This window comes from Solanum pennellii, chromosome 3, assembly GCF_001406875.1.
Source record: "Solanum pennellii chromosome 3, SPENNV200".
NCBI lineage: Eukaryota > Viridiplantae > Streptophyta > Magnoliopsida > Solanales > Solanaceae > Solanum > Solanum pennellii.
Genome location: NC_028639.1, coordinates 57,591,141 through 57,605,632, shown reverse-complemented (window position 1 = coordinate 57,605,632; position 14,492 = coordinate 57,591,141). Strand labels below are relative to the sequence as shown.

Here is a 14,492-nt window from a genome sequence, read left to right as displayed (position 1 = left end):
CACTTGTAGCGATTTGCTCCTAATTTTTTCTTTTTTTTTTTAATTTCAAATAAAAAATAAAGAAAATCGCTCCTTAGGGAGCGATTTATTAAAAAATCATTAAAAAAAATATTTTAGAAATCGCTGCCAAGGCAGCGATTTTATTTTTTCCCGGCAAGCGAAGTCGCTGCCCTTCCAGCGATTTTGCCCTTTTGGTTAAAATAAATATTCATATAGCATTTTAAAACTTTTATTAACATTTTATACCCTTTAGGCTCCGGACTCTGCTTAACATCACAAAATTGACATCAGCTCTTTGCACTTCCACTATCTACGTTTCTTTCTCCTTTATTATTGTTGGATAGTAAGATAATTACTCCCTCCATTTAAAAATAAATATCTCTTTCAATTAAATTTATTAAAAATTAATAATTATATGTGCAATTTATTCAAATTATTTACGGATGAGAAAGCAAATCACCAATAAATAACATGTATTTGGTTTAAATCATAAATATATATTATTCATAACAAATATGTAATGCGTATTACCAATGAAGTTTATTTAAATTTTGTCTAAACAAGAAATTCAAGGACTAATTTAAATTTTTTTTTAAAAAAAGAACTAATTTAAAATTTAAAAAATTACATATGTATAATCATTAATCACCATTGAAAAAAAATTGTTATTTTTATTAAAAATTTTCACTTAAAAATGTTCAATGACTATTTTCAAAGATATTTTCATTGAATTGGTATTTTCACATGAAAAATCTTGAAAACTTCCAAATATTTTTTAGCAAGAAATTATTTCTCACCGTGCATTTTTCCAGTGAATTGGTTCGACAAAAGAATTTGATGAAAAAATCACATTCTAATAATACTATTTTTCATTTATTCACAGCGGAAAAAACCTTTTTCTAGTAATTATCTCAGATGTTTGGAAAAAATAAAATAGTTACATAAATTTTTATTTCATACATCATGACAACGACGAGTACAATGGCAACAACAATTTTTTCTCTTTCTCACCTGTGATGCATATATTTAAGATATAATATATAAATATACCCTTCAACTTGGTTTCGAATTACATTTATGTCCTTCAACATTGGGTGTGCACAAGTAGACACTTAAACTTGTATAAAGTTGAACGAATAGACACACATATCCTACATGTCATCCTACGTGTCATTTTTTGTCCTATGTGGTGTCTTACGTGTATTGTGTCATGTAGGATTCATGTGTTTATTTATTTAAAAGGTGGATAGTTAAAGTGCTTGTTTGTGCATTATGAAAGTTGGAGGTCAAAGTTAAAATTTGAAGCCAAGTTTAAGGTCCAATATATGTATTATGCCTATATTTAAGTATACACACAACAAGAACAACAAATACGTTATTTATCAAGGTATACAATAACAAAATATATGTGAAACTCATGTCCTTTTTCTTTAACCTAAATCACCATTTTTACCTTGAAAAACTCTAACTACTCACCGTAATGAGTCGTTTGAGTGAAAGTATTTACATTTCACACCTCATTTAACTAAATCACAAATTGAGTCTTTAACCTTTGCTATGAGAGTTATCACCATTTTAGTTTAAAAACTTATTTAACACCCTTTACTTCATTTCTCCAAGTTACTTGGGACAAAAAGACATGAGTTTAAGCTATGCAATTTGTATGGTAAAAAAAATTGCATCCAACTAAATCATGACACCCAATTAGACAAAACCTCTCCAATGAAGGAATTGTTCTTCTTCAGTTCTCACTCATGAAAAGGCAATTAAGAATGACTAACAAGACAAAACAATGAAGTCGTTGTGGAAAGTCTACTCTTTCTTGGAAATGAGGTTATATATTGAATAAAGAACAGATCCATGTATAATGAATAAAGGGCACAAATATAACTATATAAACCACAAGTTTTTTTTCTTTCTGAAACAATCAATCCTACTTATCTGCATTAATCATGCCAAGGGTACAACAACAGCAGCAGAAAGGTACGAGCATGGAGGCGATCATAAAGAAGGGGGCATGGTCTCCGGAGGAAGACCAAAAACTGAGAGGTTATATCATGAAATATGGCATCTGGAATTGGAGACAGATGCCCAAATTTGCAGGTCAGGCAATAAAACCATACTAATAGTATTTTCATTTCAGATTTCGAATGATCATATTTTCATTCAATTCTTTCTAGCAATAACTTATGTAGCGACAAAGAGGGGTTGCTTAGATGATAAGCACCCTCCATCTCCAACCCTAAGTTTAAGTTTGTGGCTTCGAGTCATTAAGGGAGCAAAAAAGTGGGAGATACTAGAGAAGGGGTGGAACTTATGTAACTCTTCATGTTTTCTTAGTCTCCTGAACTTTGGTCATGTGGTTGCAGGGCTTTCAAGAACGGGGAAAAGTTGTAGACTAAGATGGATGAACTATCTCCGCCCTGATGTTAAGAGAGGACCCTTTACCACGGAAGAGGTTGAAATTGTCATCAAAACTTATCAGGAACTTGGAAATAGGTGAGAATTAAGCATTTTTTCCCCACACAACAGAGTTCTGCACAAGAAAGATTGTAAATTTGTTAACATAGGTTTCTGTAAAGTCCTGCTCCTAAATACATAATACTGTTTAAAACCAAACCATATTAAATTTGTATTTCTATGCAGCTGGTCAGCAATAGCCGCAAAATTGCCTGGAAGAACAGATAACGAAGTTAAGAACTTCTTCCACACACACTTAAAGAAGCATCTTGGACTGAAAAATCATGATGTTCCATTGAAAACTAGTAAAATCCGCAAACAAACCAAAGAAGATGAGAAGAAAATTAGTACTCGAGGAAGACTTGTACTTGAAATGAGCAATAACAGCAATTCATTAACAACAGATGTTTGTTCACCCTGCAGCAGCATTACTACATGTGAAGAAAACCAAATGATGGATCCTTTTGTGAATTTCTCACAAACTTTTGAAGTTTGTTATAACAACATTACTTCACTTGTTGTCGATCAACAAGTCCCCAACATGGAAAACACATGTATAAATATTGGTGTTGCCCTACCACATTCTATTCCCCATGGTTCTGCTGTTAACTCCTTCGACCAATTCGATATGACTTCATTCTGGATTGATGTACTTGGAAATATCTGAACATCTTACTTTCTAAAACATGTTACAAGTTAGAACCCATGTGCAGGTCCTAGTTTTTATCCACTTTTTATTCTCTCACAAAGCAATAATCCTACATCTTCTGTATTAGGTCCTAGTTTTTGTCCACTTTTTATTCTCTCACAAAGCAATAATCTGTATTAGGTCCTAGTTTTTATCCACTTTTTTGTCTTTCTTACAAGGCAATAATTCTAATCTTCTGTCTTAAACTTGAAATATAATAGAATCTATTATGTTTTTTTTATGACAACGGAAACCCGCAGTAGCTACCCTTTGGGTGCACACGGAAAAAATCTCCGCTCCGCTCCTATGCAATAGCTCGCAAACCACTCAGGAGAGGTAACCGCACTAGACATTACTGGTGCGACGAGCTAGATTCAGAAGGCAAACCCTTTGCCAGCGAAAGCAAGGGGTTTCGAACTTGAGACCTCCAACATAGAAGTCCCAAGTCCAAACCACTGGACCACCCAGAAGGGTTAATAGAATATAATATCGTGCCAAGTCTAATTTCATTAAGCTAATATTACTATCAAGGGCGTCTCAGTTCCCCCCCCCCCCCAAACTTATTGCTACCTCTGTAAAAAAGAGAGAGAAAAAAACTACTGCAAAAGAGTCCACACCCTAAGTAAAGAGTAGAGGTAGAGTCGGTCAGTCACACGTTCTGTGGAAGAGAAGGGGGGATAAGAAATTGTATTGAATACCATATAATATGGAATGTTAGCAAAGATGATATTTCTTTTTTGAGGGAAAATTTGAGTAACATAGATCAATTGGTGAAGAAAATTACTGATAATGTTAAATGACTTTATTCTTCAAGACACCCAGGTAATATTGACCAGAAAATAGAATTTTCATGAACTTAAATGATTTTTTTCCTGGTAACATCCAGGTACTATTGTGGAAAGGTATCCAAGATGGAATTATTTTTTCATCTTTTTATAAATAGTGATAATGATCATTTCATATATAGCTTAAAGTTTGTCCAAAATACATCTAAATAGAACATGAATAACATTTTAAGGGCTCACTCACATAATTTTTTTCTCAAATGATGAATCTAATGGAACTCATAAAATTAGACAAGTCAAACCTTTTTACGAGTTAGTACATCATTGATATGCTGGGCCTGGGAATATGCGCTCACGACTTGTTATCTTCTTTCAGCACATATTGGACAGAGATTCTAGAACAGAGTGAGCCTCCCTCTTGTTATCTTCATTAAAACAACAAACCTATCAACAATCGTTGCCTTTTTCCTCTTTGCTCAGTTCGACTTTCTACAATAACAAGTTCTTCTGTAGCTTTCTGGGAGATGCATAGTTGGTTTGAAATGAGAAGGTTAACTAGGAATCTATAGACAACTGTTACTCTTCCTGAAACTTGCAGATTTCATGCATCTTGTTGCCTATTTTGCACGAAATGCCACTGAATTTGCTTGTGAAAATACATTTCTGCCGTGAACTTGGACCTGCTCTGTATTTGATCATCTCTTCTTCCACCATTCTCTTCAAGGTGTCGCTGATATCCCCCAATGCCCAAGTTATTGAGATGTGAGGGCGTGGATCCTGCCACCAAATCCAAGGAATTTTTAATTTTTCACTTGAAGAAGCATTGATTTGACTGGCCGGGTGTGTTTGGTATGAAGGAGAATATTTTCATGCAAAATGTTTTGTTGAAAAATGAGTTTTTTACTTATTTTCTAGTATTTGGTAAGTAAGCAAAAGAATTTTATTCCAAGAGCATTTATATGTAATCTAGCAAAAAATTACGTGGGTGGGATGGGGCAGGGAGTGAGGGTTAGAGGGGGAAGGAGACAATGAACTTGGAATGTCACTGACGAAACTTGTTTTCCTATTTTCATTAGAGAAGTGATTATTCAGGAGCTTGCTTTGCAGAGAAAATATTTTTCAAAATATTCTGACCAAAAAAACATGAGAAAATTGGAAAACACTTCCTGGAAAATGTTTTCCTACATACCAAACACACTATTGAAACTTGCAATAAATTAAACAGAGTTTATGTGGTCAACCTTGTAAAATTCCGGAAGGTTGTGAAGTTTGTAGACTTCATCAACAGCTTGGATTTGCCTTCTTATCTGAGGGACACAAAATACAAGTAAGTTTCCTCCCTTGCCTCAACGATGAACTATATTAGCAAGACACCGGAGGACAAGGAAGAACAATAAGCTTTTATCTAAATTGACATGAATGAAGCCAGAGAGGAAAATAGTAGAGAGCTTAGTTCAAACTCATTGTTCCATAATCGAAACACATGTGAAAGATGAGCATTAACTAACCACTGTAAGAGAATTAGTTTATCAAAATTAACGCAGACAATAATTAGAGACACACCTAACTCCTAAGATAAAAAGTCAAACAATAGGAACCACCAAAACCTCTAACAACCCCATAATGCAGTTTTTGATTGTAATGAAATGGATAACGCTTGCACAAGGAGTTCTTTTTCAGTGCGCAGAGCCAGGCATGCCCTGAGATGCTGCCACCATTAGCTTTAGGGGAAACCCCTGTTCTGATCTAGTTTTCAAATTATCCATTCACTTAAAAATTAAAAACCTGGTACTGCGTCCCGCGCTTCTGACTTACTCCTTATTTTGGTTAAAATCCCCATAAAATAACAAAAGTTGGTGGGTTTTTACTGATAACAAAAATTAATGTATTATACACCGAAACTTGTTGGCCGACCAATTACGGTGACTTTCATAAGATATTGACCTTTTATACGATGGTGATGTCCGGAATGGCTTTCAACTATTTGTCATCCTCCTTCCTAAACTTGTTAGCTTGCCAATTATATTTGTCTGCCATGAAGACATCATCCATTCCTTTTCTCAATATAAGCCAAAATTCATAAGTTAGGATTGCTAGCTTATGGTTTTTGGGCTTAAAACTACTTAGTTATTTTACTCAAACACTACAAAACTGCTTAAAGCCCCTAATATAAGCCAATCCAAAGAGGCTCTTATCTAAAAGAAATGTTGGCTAATCATGTTGAAACTTGACACGAGTTGTCACTCTTGATTTTGATTTTCATATTGCATATGTTGTTTTGTAAAGCTTTATTCAGAAAAAGAAAAAATGTGTGCTTGGCTCAATGGGTGACCTTTACTTCTTTATTTTTTTTTTGTTAATGGGCATTTCTGGTTAAACCAATATATCTTCAGTTCCTCCAGAATAAGTGGCTGATTCCCGGACCCTGATAACACGGGATGCTTTGTGCACCGGCTTCCCTGTCTAGAATACGTCAAACACATTCCTAAATGTAAAGGACATTTATTCTTGATGCTTCATTAAGTTTGTGCCAAGAATAGGATTTTGTCATATCTTGGATTCTAGGTGTTAATATTCCCATAGTCTACTTACTGCTACCCTTCTCAAAAAAAAAAACACTCAGTCTTACTTCTGAAATTTTTTACATAAGCTAATTTTCCCAAAGATGTTAATTTTTGTTTCAGTTTTCAATGTTTGTAAACGCAACAAACAATATCAGTTGTGAACTTTCTTACAAAATCTATTTGAACCCCACCGGTAGCGAGAAGCTTATGGATGTACTGGCCCTGTGAGAAAAAGATACCATACACGGACCTTATAGTAGATGACTGAGGCAGTGGGAAGAGGAGGATTTGACAATATACATAAGCAGTAACTCCAATCCAATTACCCAGACAGAGGGAGATAACCGTCTTTAGTTGTATGGCTGTACATCTAGTTTATAATTCCCTAGATTAACCATGAATATCAACTTGATTGATACAACACATACACCTACCAATTCAACACATTCCCAGTCCTTACTGTTGGCCTGGAGGCATCTTCCATTCACATTGCCATATCTCTCTCGAAAATGAAAGACAGTATAAGAGCTCATATAATTCAGAAGACACCCTCATGGAATGTTTATCTACCACCATTAAATATGGGATAGCAACTCAAATGGTGAATCCTGTTGTAATTCATTTATGTTTTGGTGGGATACCCGACAAAAACCCCGAAGGCCAGCGGCGCACAGTTCCAAACTCGATGGATAATGGGCCCTCCCCTCTACCTTCTCCACATACTTACCAAGTTTTTTTTGTCTGCAACAGAGTTTGAGCTCGTAACATGCGGGTACTACACATCACAAGCTGCGCTCTTACCACTAAACCAAACCCTAGGACAAGCCTCTTGTAAGCTTTTCTCTTAGATATCGTTATAACCACCTCACTAATGAGGAAACAGAAGGGTTATACAGGTCACTAGGGTAGATTTTTCCATCTCATGGCACTTCCTTTTCTACAACCATCTCATATTCTCTTTTTCTCAAGTTACATTACTCTTCGTTAGCTCTTAAATCTCGGAAAATTGAATTTGGCACACACAAGCATGTGCCTCGATATCTATTTTATATTAAGGGACTTTAAGGATGTACCAACAACTAACTTCTATATGAGGAGCATACTTATGACTTCAAACATTCTTCAGTGTTCAGCTAGAAGTGAACACAATCCAAAACAGCAAACCATGTTTCGAACAAGTACTAAAGAAATGGCATTTTTCATACCTGTGCTAGGCCTCCTTCTAAAACTTCCAGTGACATGAATGTGCGAGTTGAATCATCATTGACGAAGATCTCCCATTTGTTAAAATCAATCAAATACCTATGTCCATTAATAGACAACAATTAACAAAGCAACAACAGGTTTTGTTTTTCTCAAAACAAAATCAGAGATAGCATGCATATCACTAATGTCACCTCACCTCCTCTGAAACTGAAGCCTCTGTCGAAGCATGGAGACCACGGAATTAATCTGATGCACGCGGAGAGGAACAGTTCTTCCCAAACTAATGTGAAACTCTCTACCCAACACCACTTTTTCAAGCAGTGCTTCATCTTTCAACAAACCACTCAATGGTACATCAACATCCACAGCATATAGAGTAGGTACTATAGCTGTGACCTTCTTCAGAAATCTGACCAGACCCTTCCTTGTTGCAGATGGTATATAAACTAGAAGTAAAAGAAAATATAAACAAACATTACGAAGAAAAAACGTTTTATAACAACCTTCCAATAAACTTACCAACAAAAAGATTCGACTTCGCATCATATTACCAATATCATACTAGATTAAATAAGGACCGTTTGATTTGTCTCTTTTTGATTTAAAAAACCGTGTCTTAAATCATCCTAATTCTGTTACTAAATGCAATTTGCAAATGATCTTTCTCTAGACCTACCTTTTAACTACTAATAATGATTTTGCATAATTGAGTTATTATGCTATTTACCAATTCACAAACACAAAATTTGATAAGGAAGCATAAAATGCGATGAAAACAAGGGAGACAGAAGAAATTACCCGGGATGTAGACATGTAAAGCATAATTGCCTTCAATATGAGGAAAGCTTCGAACGCGATCCACTTGAATACTAGGCAAGGAGTCCAAGGAAACTTCAGAAGCAAAAAAGCAAACATTTAGTGAGAATATAGATTTTTCTGTGGTTGATGAAAAAAAGAAAGTTACCAAAAGAGTTGGGCGGCTGAAGAAGTGAAATAGGAGGCGGAGGGAGAGGGGCCAGTGATGTGGAAGCTGACGGCGGCTGTGGAGGGGTGGGATTGGAGTCGGAATCGGAGCCGGTGTCAGAAGAATCGTCTGCGTATGAGGCTAGTAGCGCTTCCATGTTACTCCTTTTGGTTTGCTAATTGCTCTCCCTCGCAGCCCTCAATAACTTCAGTCTTGTCCAGACTTCCAATAACTTCACCATTTTTAACGAGTTTAGGCGTTTCATTTTATTTTTTCTATTATATTACTCCAATATACAAGAGTGAAGTTAGGGACTATCAATGGCAAACTTATAAATAATTTTATTTTCGAGAGTAATATAAAATTATAATTATGATGATTATGTGTTTATTTAAAATTGTGGAATTTATTTTTTTAGAAGAGTAATTATTATTTTATTATGTTTCATTAACATCTTTTTTTTTGGCACTAAAATAAATATGATTTAAAATGTATCAAATGACAATGAAAATATTTTAATTAGGGAGCATTAAAATAAAAAAAATAAAAAAAATAGATAGATTTGATAAACTAAATGAAATTAAAGTAAACTAAGAGTCTTACCAAATTTATAATAATAGTTCTTTGGTTAGAGTTTTAAAATTTTGTGAGTCAAATATTGAAGAGAAATAATAATATTTTTTCTGTTCAATTTACGTACATTGATAATAAGAATATTTTGATGATAAAATGTTTTATAATTTAAAATTAACCAAATTAAAATTTATTTAATTATAGTAGATTATGTACTTTATTTACTTAATATTACTATTCTTTTGTCTCAAATAAGAAGTTAAGAATCGAAATGAATACATTGGTTAGAGAAGTAAATAAATTTAAGTTGGTTACTATTTAGAAAGAGATGACAAAAATAGCAAATTCCTAATAGTAATTTCAATAATTATGCAATATTCATATGAAAATTCGATTAATTATACTTTGCGTCAAAATAATGTCTATTCGGATATAGCGCTCTCTATTGAGATTTTTTTTTCATATCCAACTCAAAATCAAGATATTTGGTTAAGAGAGAAGAAATATCACTTAATGTTGATGCACTATATTCTTTGATGATTAATTTATTATTTATATATATATATATATATATATATATTATATCATAGGAAAATAAACTTTTTTTGTAATGATAAATTTATCCCTAATACATTAAAGAACATAATAACTTTTTGTATATAAAATATAGTCATTAGTGGAGAAATTAGATTTTCTTCAACTACGAAATACATTTTACTATAGAGACAATTGATTTTGTCACTGGTTGAAGTAAAATAGCTAGTGACAATATAATTTTGTCGATAGTAATAACCTTTTTAGTGACAAAACATACTATTAACTACAAAAAAGATATACGTACTTTTTACAACAAATAAATTTGTCACAATTGTTTAAGAATTTGGGAACGATTTTTCTTTTTGTAGTTAATATAATATTTTCAGCGACGAAGCACTAAATCGTCTTTGTATACTTTTCGTGACGACTTATTTTTCGTCTCACAAGATTTTTAGTGACGAAATATGATTTATAATTGACGAAATTATTTGTTCCTGATAATCAAATTTGTTGTAGTGTATAGGCATGAATTTCTCAACTCAAGGACCTCCGTGGGTAACATGTAGTAGCCCCATAATTAGGAATATCCCTAAATGATTAGAAACTCAATACTCAAGACTTAGACCTTGAAGATACTACTCCTCTCAAAGATACTCAACTTATGAAGTTCATGCCAAATTTATGGGCATGAACGACTCGACTTGAGGGTCTAAATAACAATATGGAATTCATGTATTTCTTGAATTTGAATCATGAATTAAAGAGTTAAGATTCATGATATGAAGGATATCGATGATTCTCATACTCACTTACTCAAGTCTTGAAATAAGTTATTAGAAATTAAAGAAGACTCCTCAAAAGACTCAAAGAGACTTTCTAAACTCTCAAGACTTAACTCTTAGCTCTACCTTGAATTTGAATTATGAATTCAAGGTTATTATTTGTGGTAGGAAAGATATCGTTATGACTAAATGAGTTTTAAATAATTAATCATGATAAACGGTCAAGAAAACACTGTATAGGAGTAAGTCCGCGACATAGATATGTATTTTTAAATTTAATAACGAAATAATAAATTTAAAATTGATATATTGAACCCGTTAACGGGCCCTTTCATATCTAGTAATATATATATGGGAAATTTTTCAAAATGTCAATATTTTAGCATTTAAGAGGACTCATTAGCAACAATTTCAATATTTAGTAAAAATGTCATTTTAGTTTGTTATGTATCTTATTTATGTTGTTATTATTTATTTTTATTTAAAGAATATAATTATTTAATAACAAAAAGGAGAAAATTAAGGGGGGGAATATTTCAAAAAAAAGGCAAGCATTCTTAATTTTCTCATCAGTTACATTTTCAAATAAAATTTAAATTTTGTTTTTTTTTTCTCCAGAATTTTTACCTTTTTAAAATTATATTCATTCCACAATATATTCTATTTATATTTATTATAGTTTTTTATTAGTTTGTATTCATTCCAATAGGTATGCCGAATTTATCTATATAGTCATTTAAGAAATATATTTGTATTTTCATATATTTTTTCCCTATATAGTTATTTGTTTCTTCAAAAATCCTGTATGTATTCATTTCAATATGTATTTTATTTGTATTTCTATTTATTCTAGTTTTAATTTAGAATTTTGTATAATAATATATAAAATACAAAAAGTTAGTATGATGAAAAAGTGAATGAAATATAAAATTGAAAAGAAATAATTGAATATTTGGTGTACTCATTCTTAAATAAAATACATAACTAGTTGACATACCTTTAGAATAAATACAAATTAGAAAAAAATGTCAAATTCAGTTGACATACCTTTATTAGTTTGTATTCATTCCAATATGTATGTCAAATAAAATGTAGCTATTTAAGAAATACATTTGTATTCGTATATATTTTTCACTGTGTATTTATTTTTCTTTTCAAAATCTTGTTTCCTTTTCTAAGTCGTATTTATTCCAATATGTCTATTATTTGTATTTATATTCAAATACAAATAAACTAATAGAAAGTTGTTCTTCTTATGAATAAAATACATAACTAGTTGACATACATTTGGATGAATACAAATTAGGGGCAAATACAAGATTCATAAACCATGCAACATGAAATTTTTAATAAATACAAATATTGATAGTATACATAGTGATTTGAATACAAATTAAGAAAGCATACCAAATTCTAAAAAAGAACTATAAATACAAAACAAACTAATAGAAAATTGTTCGACAACTATCCGATCTTCGTCGTCTTTTTCAAGATCCTCACGAGTAGACAGAGATTCTACATTTGCGTTCTGAATTTGAGGAAGGTTTTGCATACCAATGAGTCTTGTAAATGTTCTTACCCTCTTTCTTCCCTCATTTTAGCAGCGGATCATACGTTATACACTATTTGTTAAGTAATAGATAAATTAAAGGATGAAAAATCACCAGAAATTGGTTGATTAAGATGAATACCTCTAGTAAGCCTCTTGGATTCAGCCATTGGAGAGTAAATCATAACGGAAATTGAAAAATACAAACAACATTTTTTTAAGATTTAAACAAAAATAAAATTAGAAAAGAAATCTGAAAATAGGATAAAGATTAGAGATACCTTAATCAAAGGGATTTTTGTTGATTCAATTTTGGATTTAAAAAACAACCAAAATATATGGCAAAAAAATATTTGCAACTTGAATGTTAGAGGAAAATCAGAAAAGATAACCATGAGAGAGAAAAAAAATTAAATGGGAGAGAGAATTAATAATTTGAAAAGATAAATATGAGAGAATGATTTTTTTTTTAAAAAAAAGGATATATAGAATTAATTGAAAAAGAGAGATAAAATAGGAAGAAAATTGGGACATAAATTTTTTAAAATAATGACATTTTTGACATTATTGCTAATATTTATAAAGTGTGGATATTTTTACTAAATATGTTATTTATTTTGACTAGTTTACTAATTTTTCCTATATATATATATGAATTTGGGTGTTGAAGACCAAGTGTGTGTTTAGTCTAAAGATAAAAAGCCCAAAATAGTCTTTCTTTATTTTGTAATATATGTGCACTTTTGACCCTTTTTCAAATTTTTGCTTTAATGTTAATTTTGTCCACAATTTTATGTATGAAATGTTTAATATATTCATCATAAAGAATAACTTCATGTGAGAGAAGGTGTAAAGGAAACAATTAATTTTATTCAATAGAAATATTATTGCTGCTAAAATAAAAGCAACTTGGCATATGATGTTGTAAAAAAAAAAATACATTATTACACGCGAAATCAACATTATGAACCTCTCGATTTTAGCTGCAATAATATTTTTACTGAAAAAAGATACGGAATTTTTCTTCTCAACTTTTCTCACATGTCGTTATTATTTCTACTAATATATAAAAAGGCGACTGAATATTTCATACATAAATTGTGGATAAAATCATTGTTAAAAAATAGACAAAAATTTGAAGGCGAACCAAAAGCGCACCAATATTATAAACACGATGGACTATTAGTGTTTCGTGTAAAAACTAAGAATTACTTTGAATCTTAACTCATAGACGTGTAGATTTTATCTATACTATACTAAAAGCATTCTTAAAAATGTTGATTGAGCTTTTTGTTCTTATTTTTATTGAGGAAAAAAGCTTTGAAATATATTCGAATTTTAATCGAAATTGTAGCAATGATATCGAATTTTGGAAAGGATTTTTTACCCCTGTATTATTTAATAAAAATAACACTACACACACATTTAAGAGGTTAAATATCAAGTTATAAACAAACTTTTTAAGAATAAACTACTTATAGCATATTATTATCAAGTTATAGCATATCAAGAAATAATATATTACTCTCATTAATTTTTTAAAATAATAATTAACTTATTTAAATAATTCAATTACCATATTTAAACCAATGTAGTTAATTAAATTTATTATTTTAAGTTACCTTTTTTAAACAAAACTCTTAATTAAAGTAATTTAAATTAAATATTATTTAGTTACCTTTTTTAAGATAACTACAAAATATTAGGGCTTTTATCAAAATCTAAAACAATTACAGTTTTATTTTTAAAACTGTAAAACGTTATCTAAAAAAAAAAATTTATATTCCCCAAATTTTTGTTCTTCCCCAACTCTTTTCAAAATCATTACATCTGCACGCCTATCAAAAATTTTCACCAAATTCGCACGCCTAAATTTTCTCTCAAAATCACTTCTCTATTAACAGTCTTCTTCAAGAATTCTCAAATATTTGCATTCAAATCTTCATTTTTAGCACTCAAATCTTCAACTCTTGCGATAAACAAACCGTACAATGTCGAAAAGAGGCAACGAAACCCCGAGAAAAAGTAGAAGATTGAATGAAGAAGCAAGTTCAGACGATTTTCATGCTCCATCTTTCGAAATTTTATCACAAACACAATCTCAAACTTCATCTGTTAAAGTTAAATCTAGATCAGGGAAATCAACAATAGAAAAAAAAACAAACAAACATCCAAAGGAAAACGTCAAGAAGAGAAAAGGGAAAGAAAAGAAAAAAATAGATGAATCTGAGAAAAGGACGAAAGAAAGAGGAAAGAAAAGGAAAGGAAAAGAAATCGAGGAATCATCAGATTCTGAATCTGATTTTGTGGAAGAGTTGATAAAATCAAAATCCAAAAAACCAAGAGCATCTGAAATCGGTACTTCACATTTACAAGAAGAAGAA

General features: G+C 31.3%; 2 protein-coding genes across 2 annotated transcripts; one reads left to right on the top strand and one right to left on the bottom strand.

The window, feature by feature from the left end:
* Positions 1 to 1,739: 1,739 nt before the first annotated feature.
* Positions 1,740 to 3,389, top strand: LOC107013035 (transcription factor MYB15-like). Its single transcript, XM_015213020.2, has 3 exons — positions 1,740 to 2,103; positions 2,370 to 2,499; positions 2,647 to 3,389. Exons 1-3 carry the CDS (start codon positions 1,953 to 1,955, stop codon positions 3,125 to 3,127), a joined length of 762 nt encoding a protein of 253 aa, XP_015068506.1. The 5' UTR covers positions 1,740 to 1,952; the 3' UTR covers positions 3,128 to 3,389.
* Positions 3,390 to 4,060: 671 nt separating this feature from the next.
* Positions 4,061 to 8,936, bottom strand: LOC107012549 (U6 snRNA phosphodiesterase). Its single transcript, XM_015212419.2, has 6 exons — positions 8,668 to 8,936; positions 8,502 to 8,594; positions 7,900 to 8,149; positions 7,703 to 7,799; positions 5,175 to 5,240; positions 4,061 to 4,710 (listed from the first exon to the last, which is right to left on the bottom strand). Exons 1-6 carry the CDS (start codon positions 8,822 to 8,824, stop codon positions 4,510 to 4,512), a joined length of 864 nt encoding a protein of 287 aa, XP_015067905.1. The 5' UTR covers positions 8,825 to 8,936; the 3' UTR covers positions 4,061 to 4,509.
* Positions 8,937 to 14,492: the final 5,556 nt, after the last annotated feature.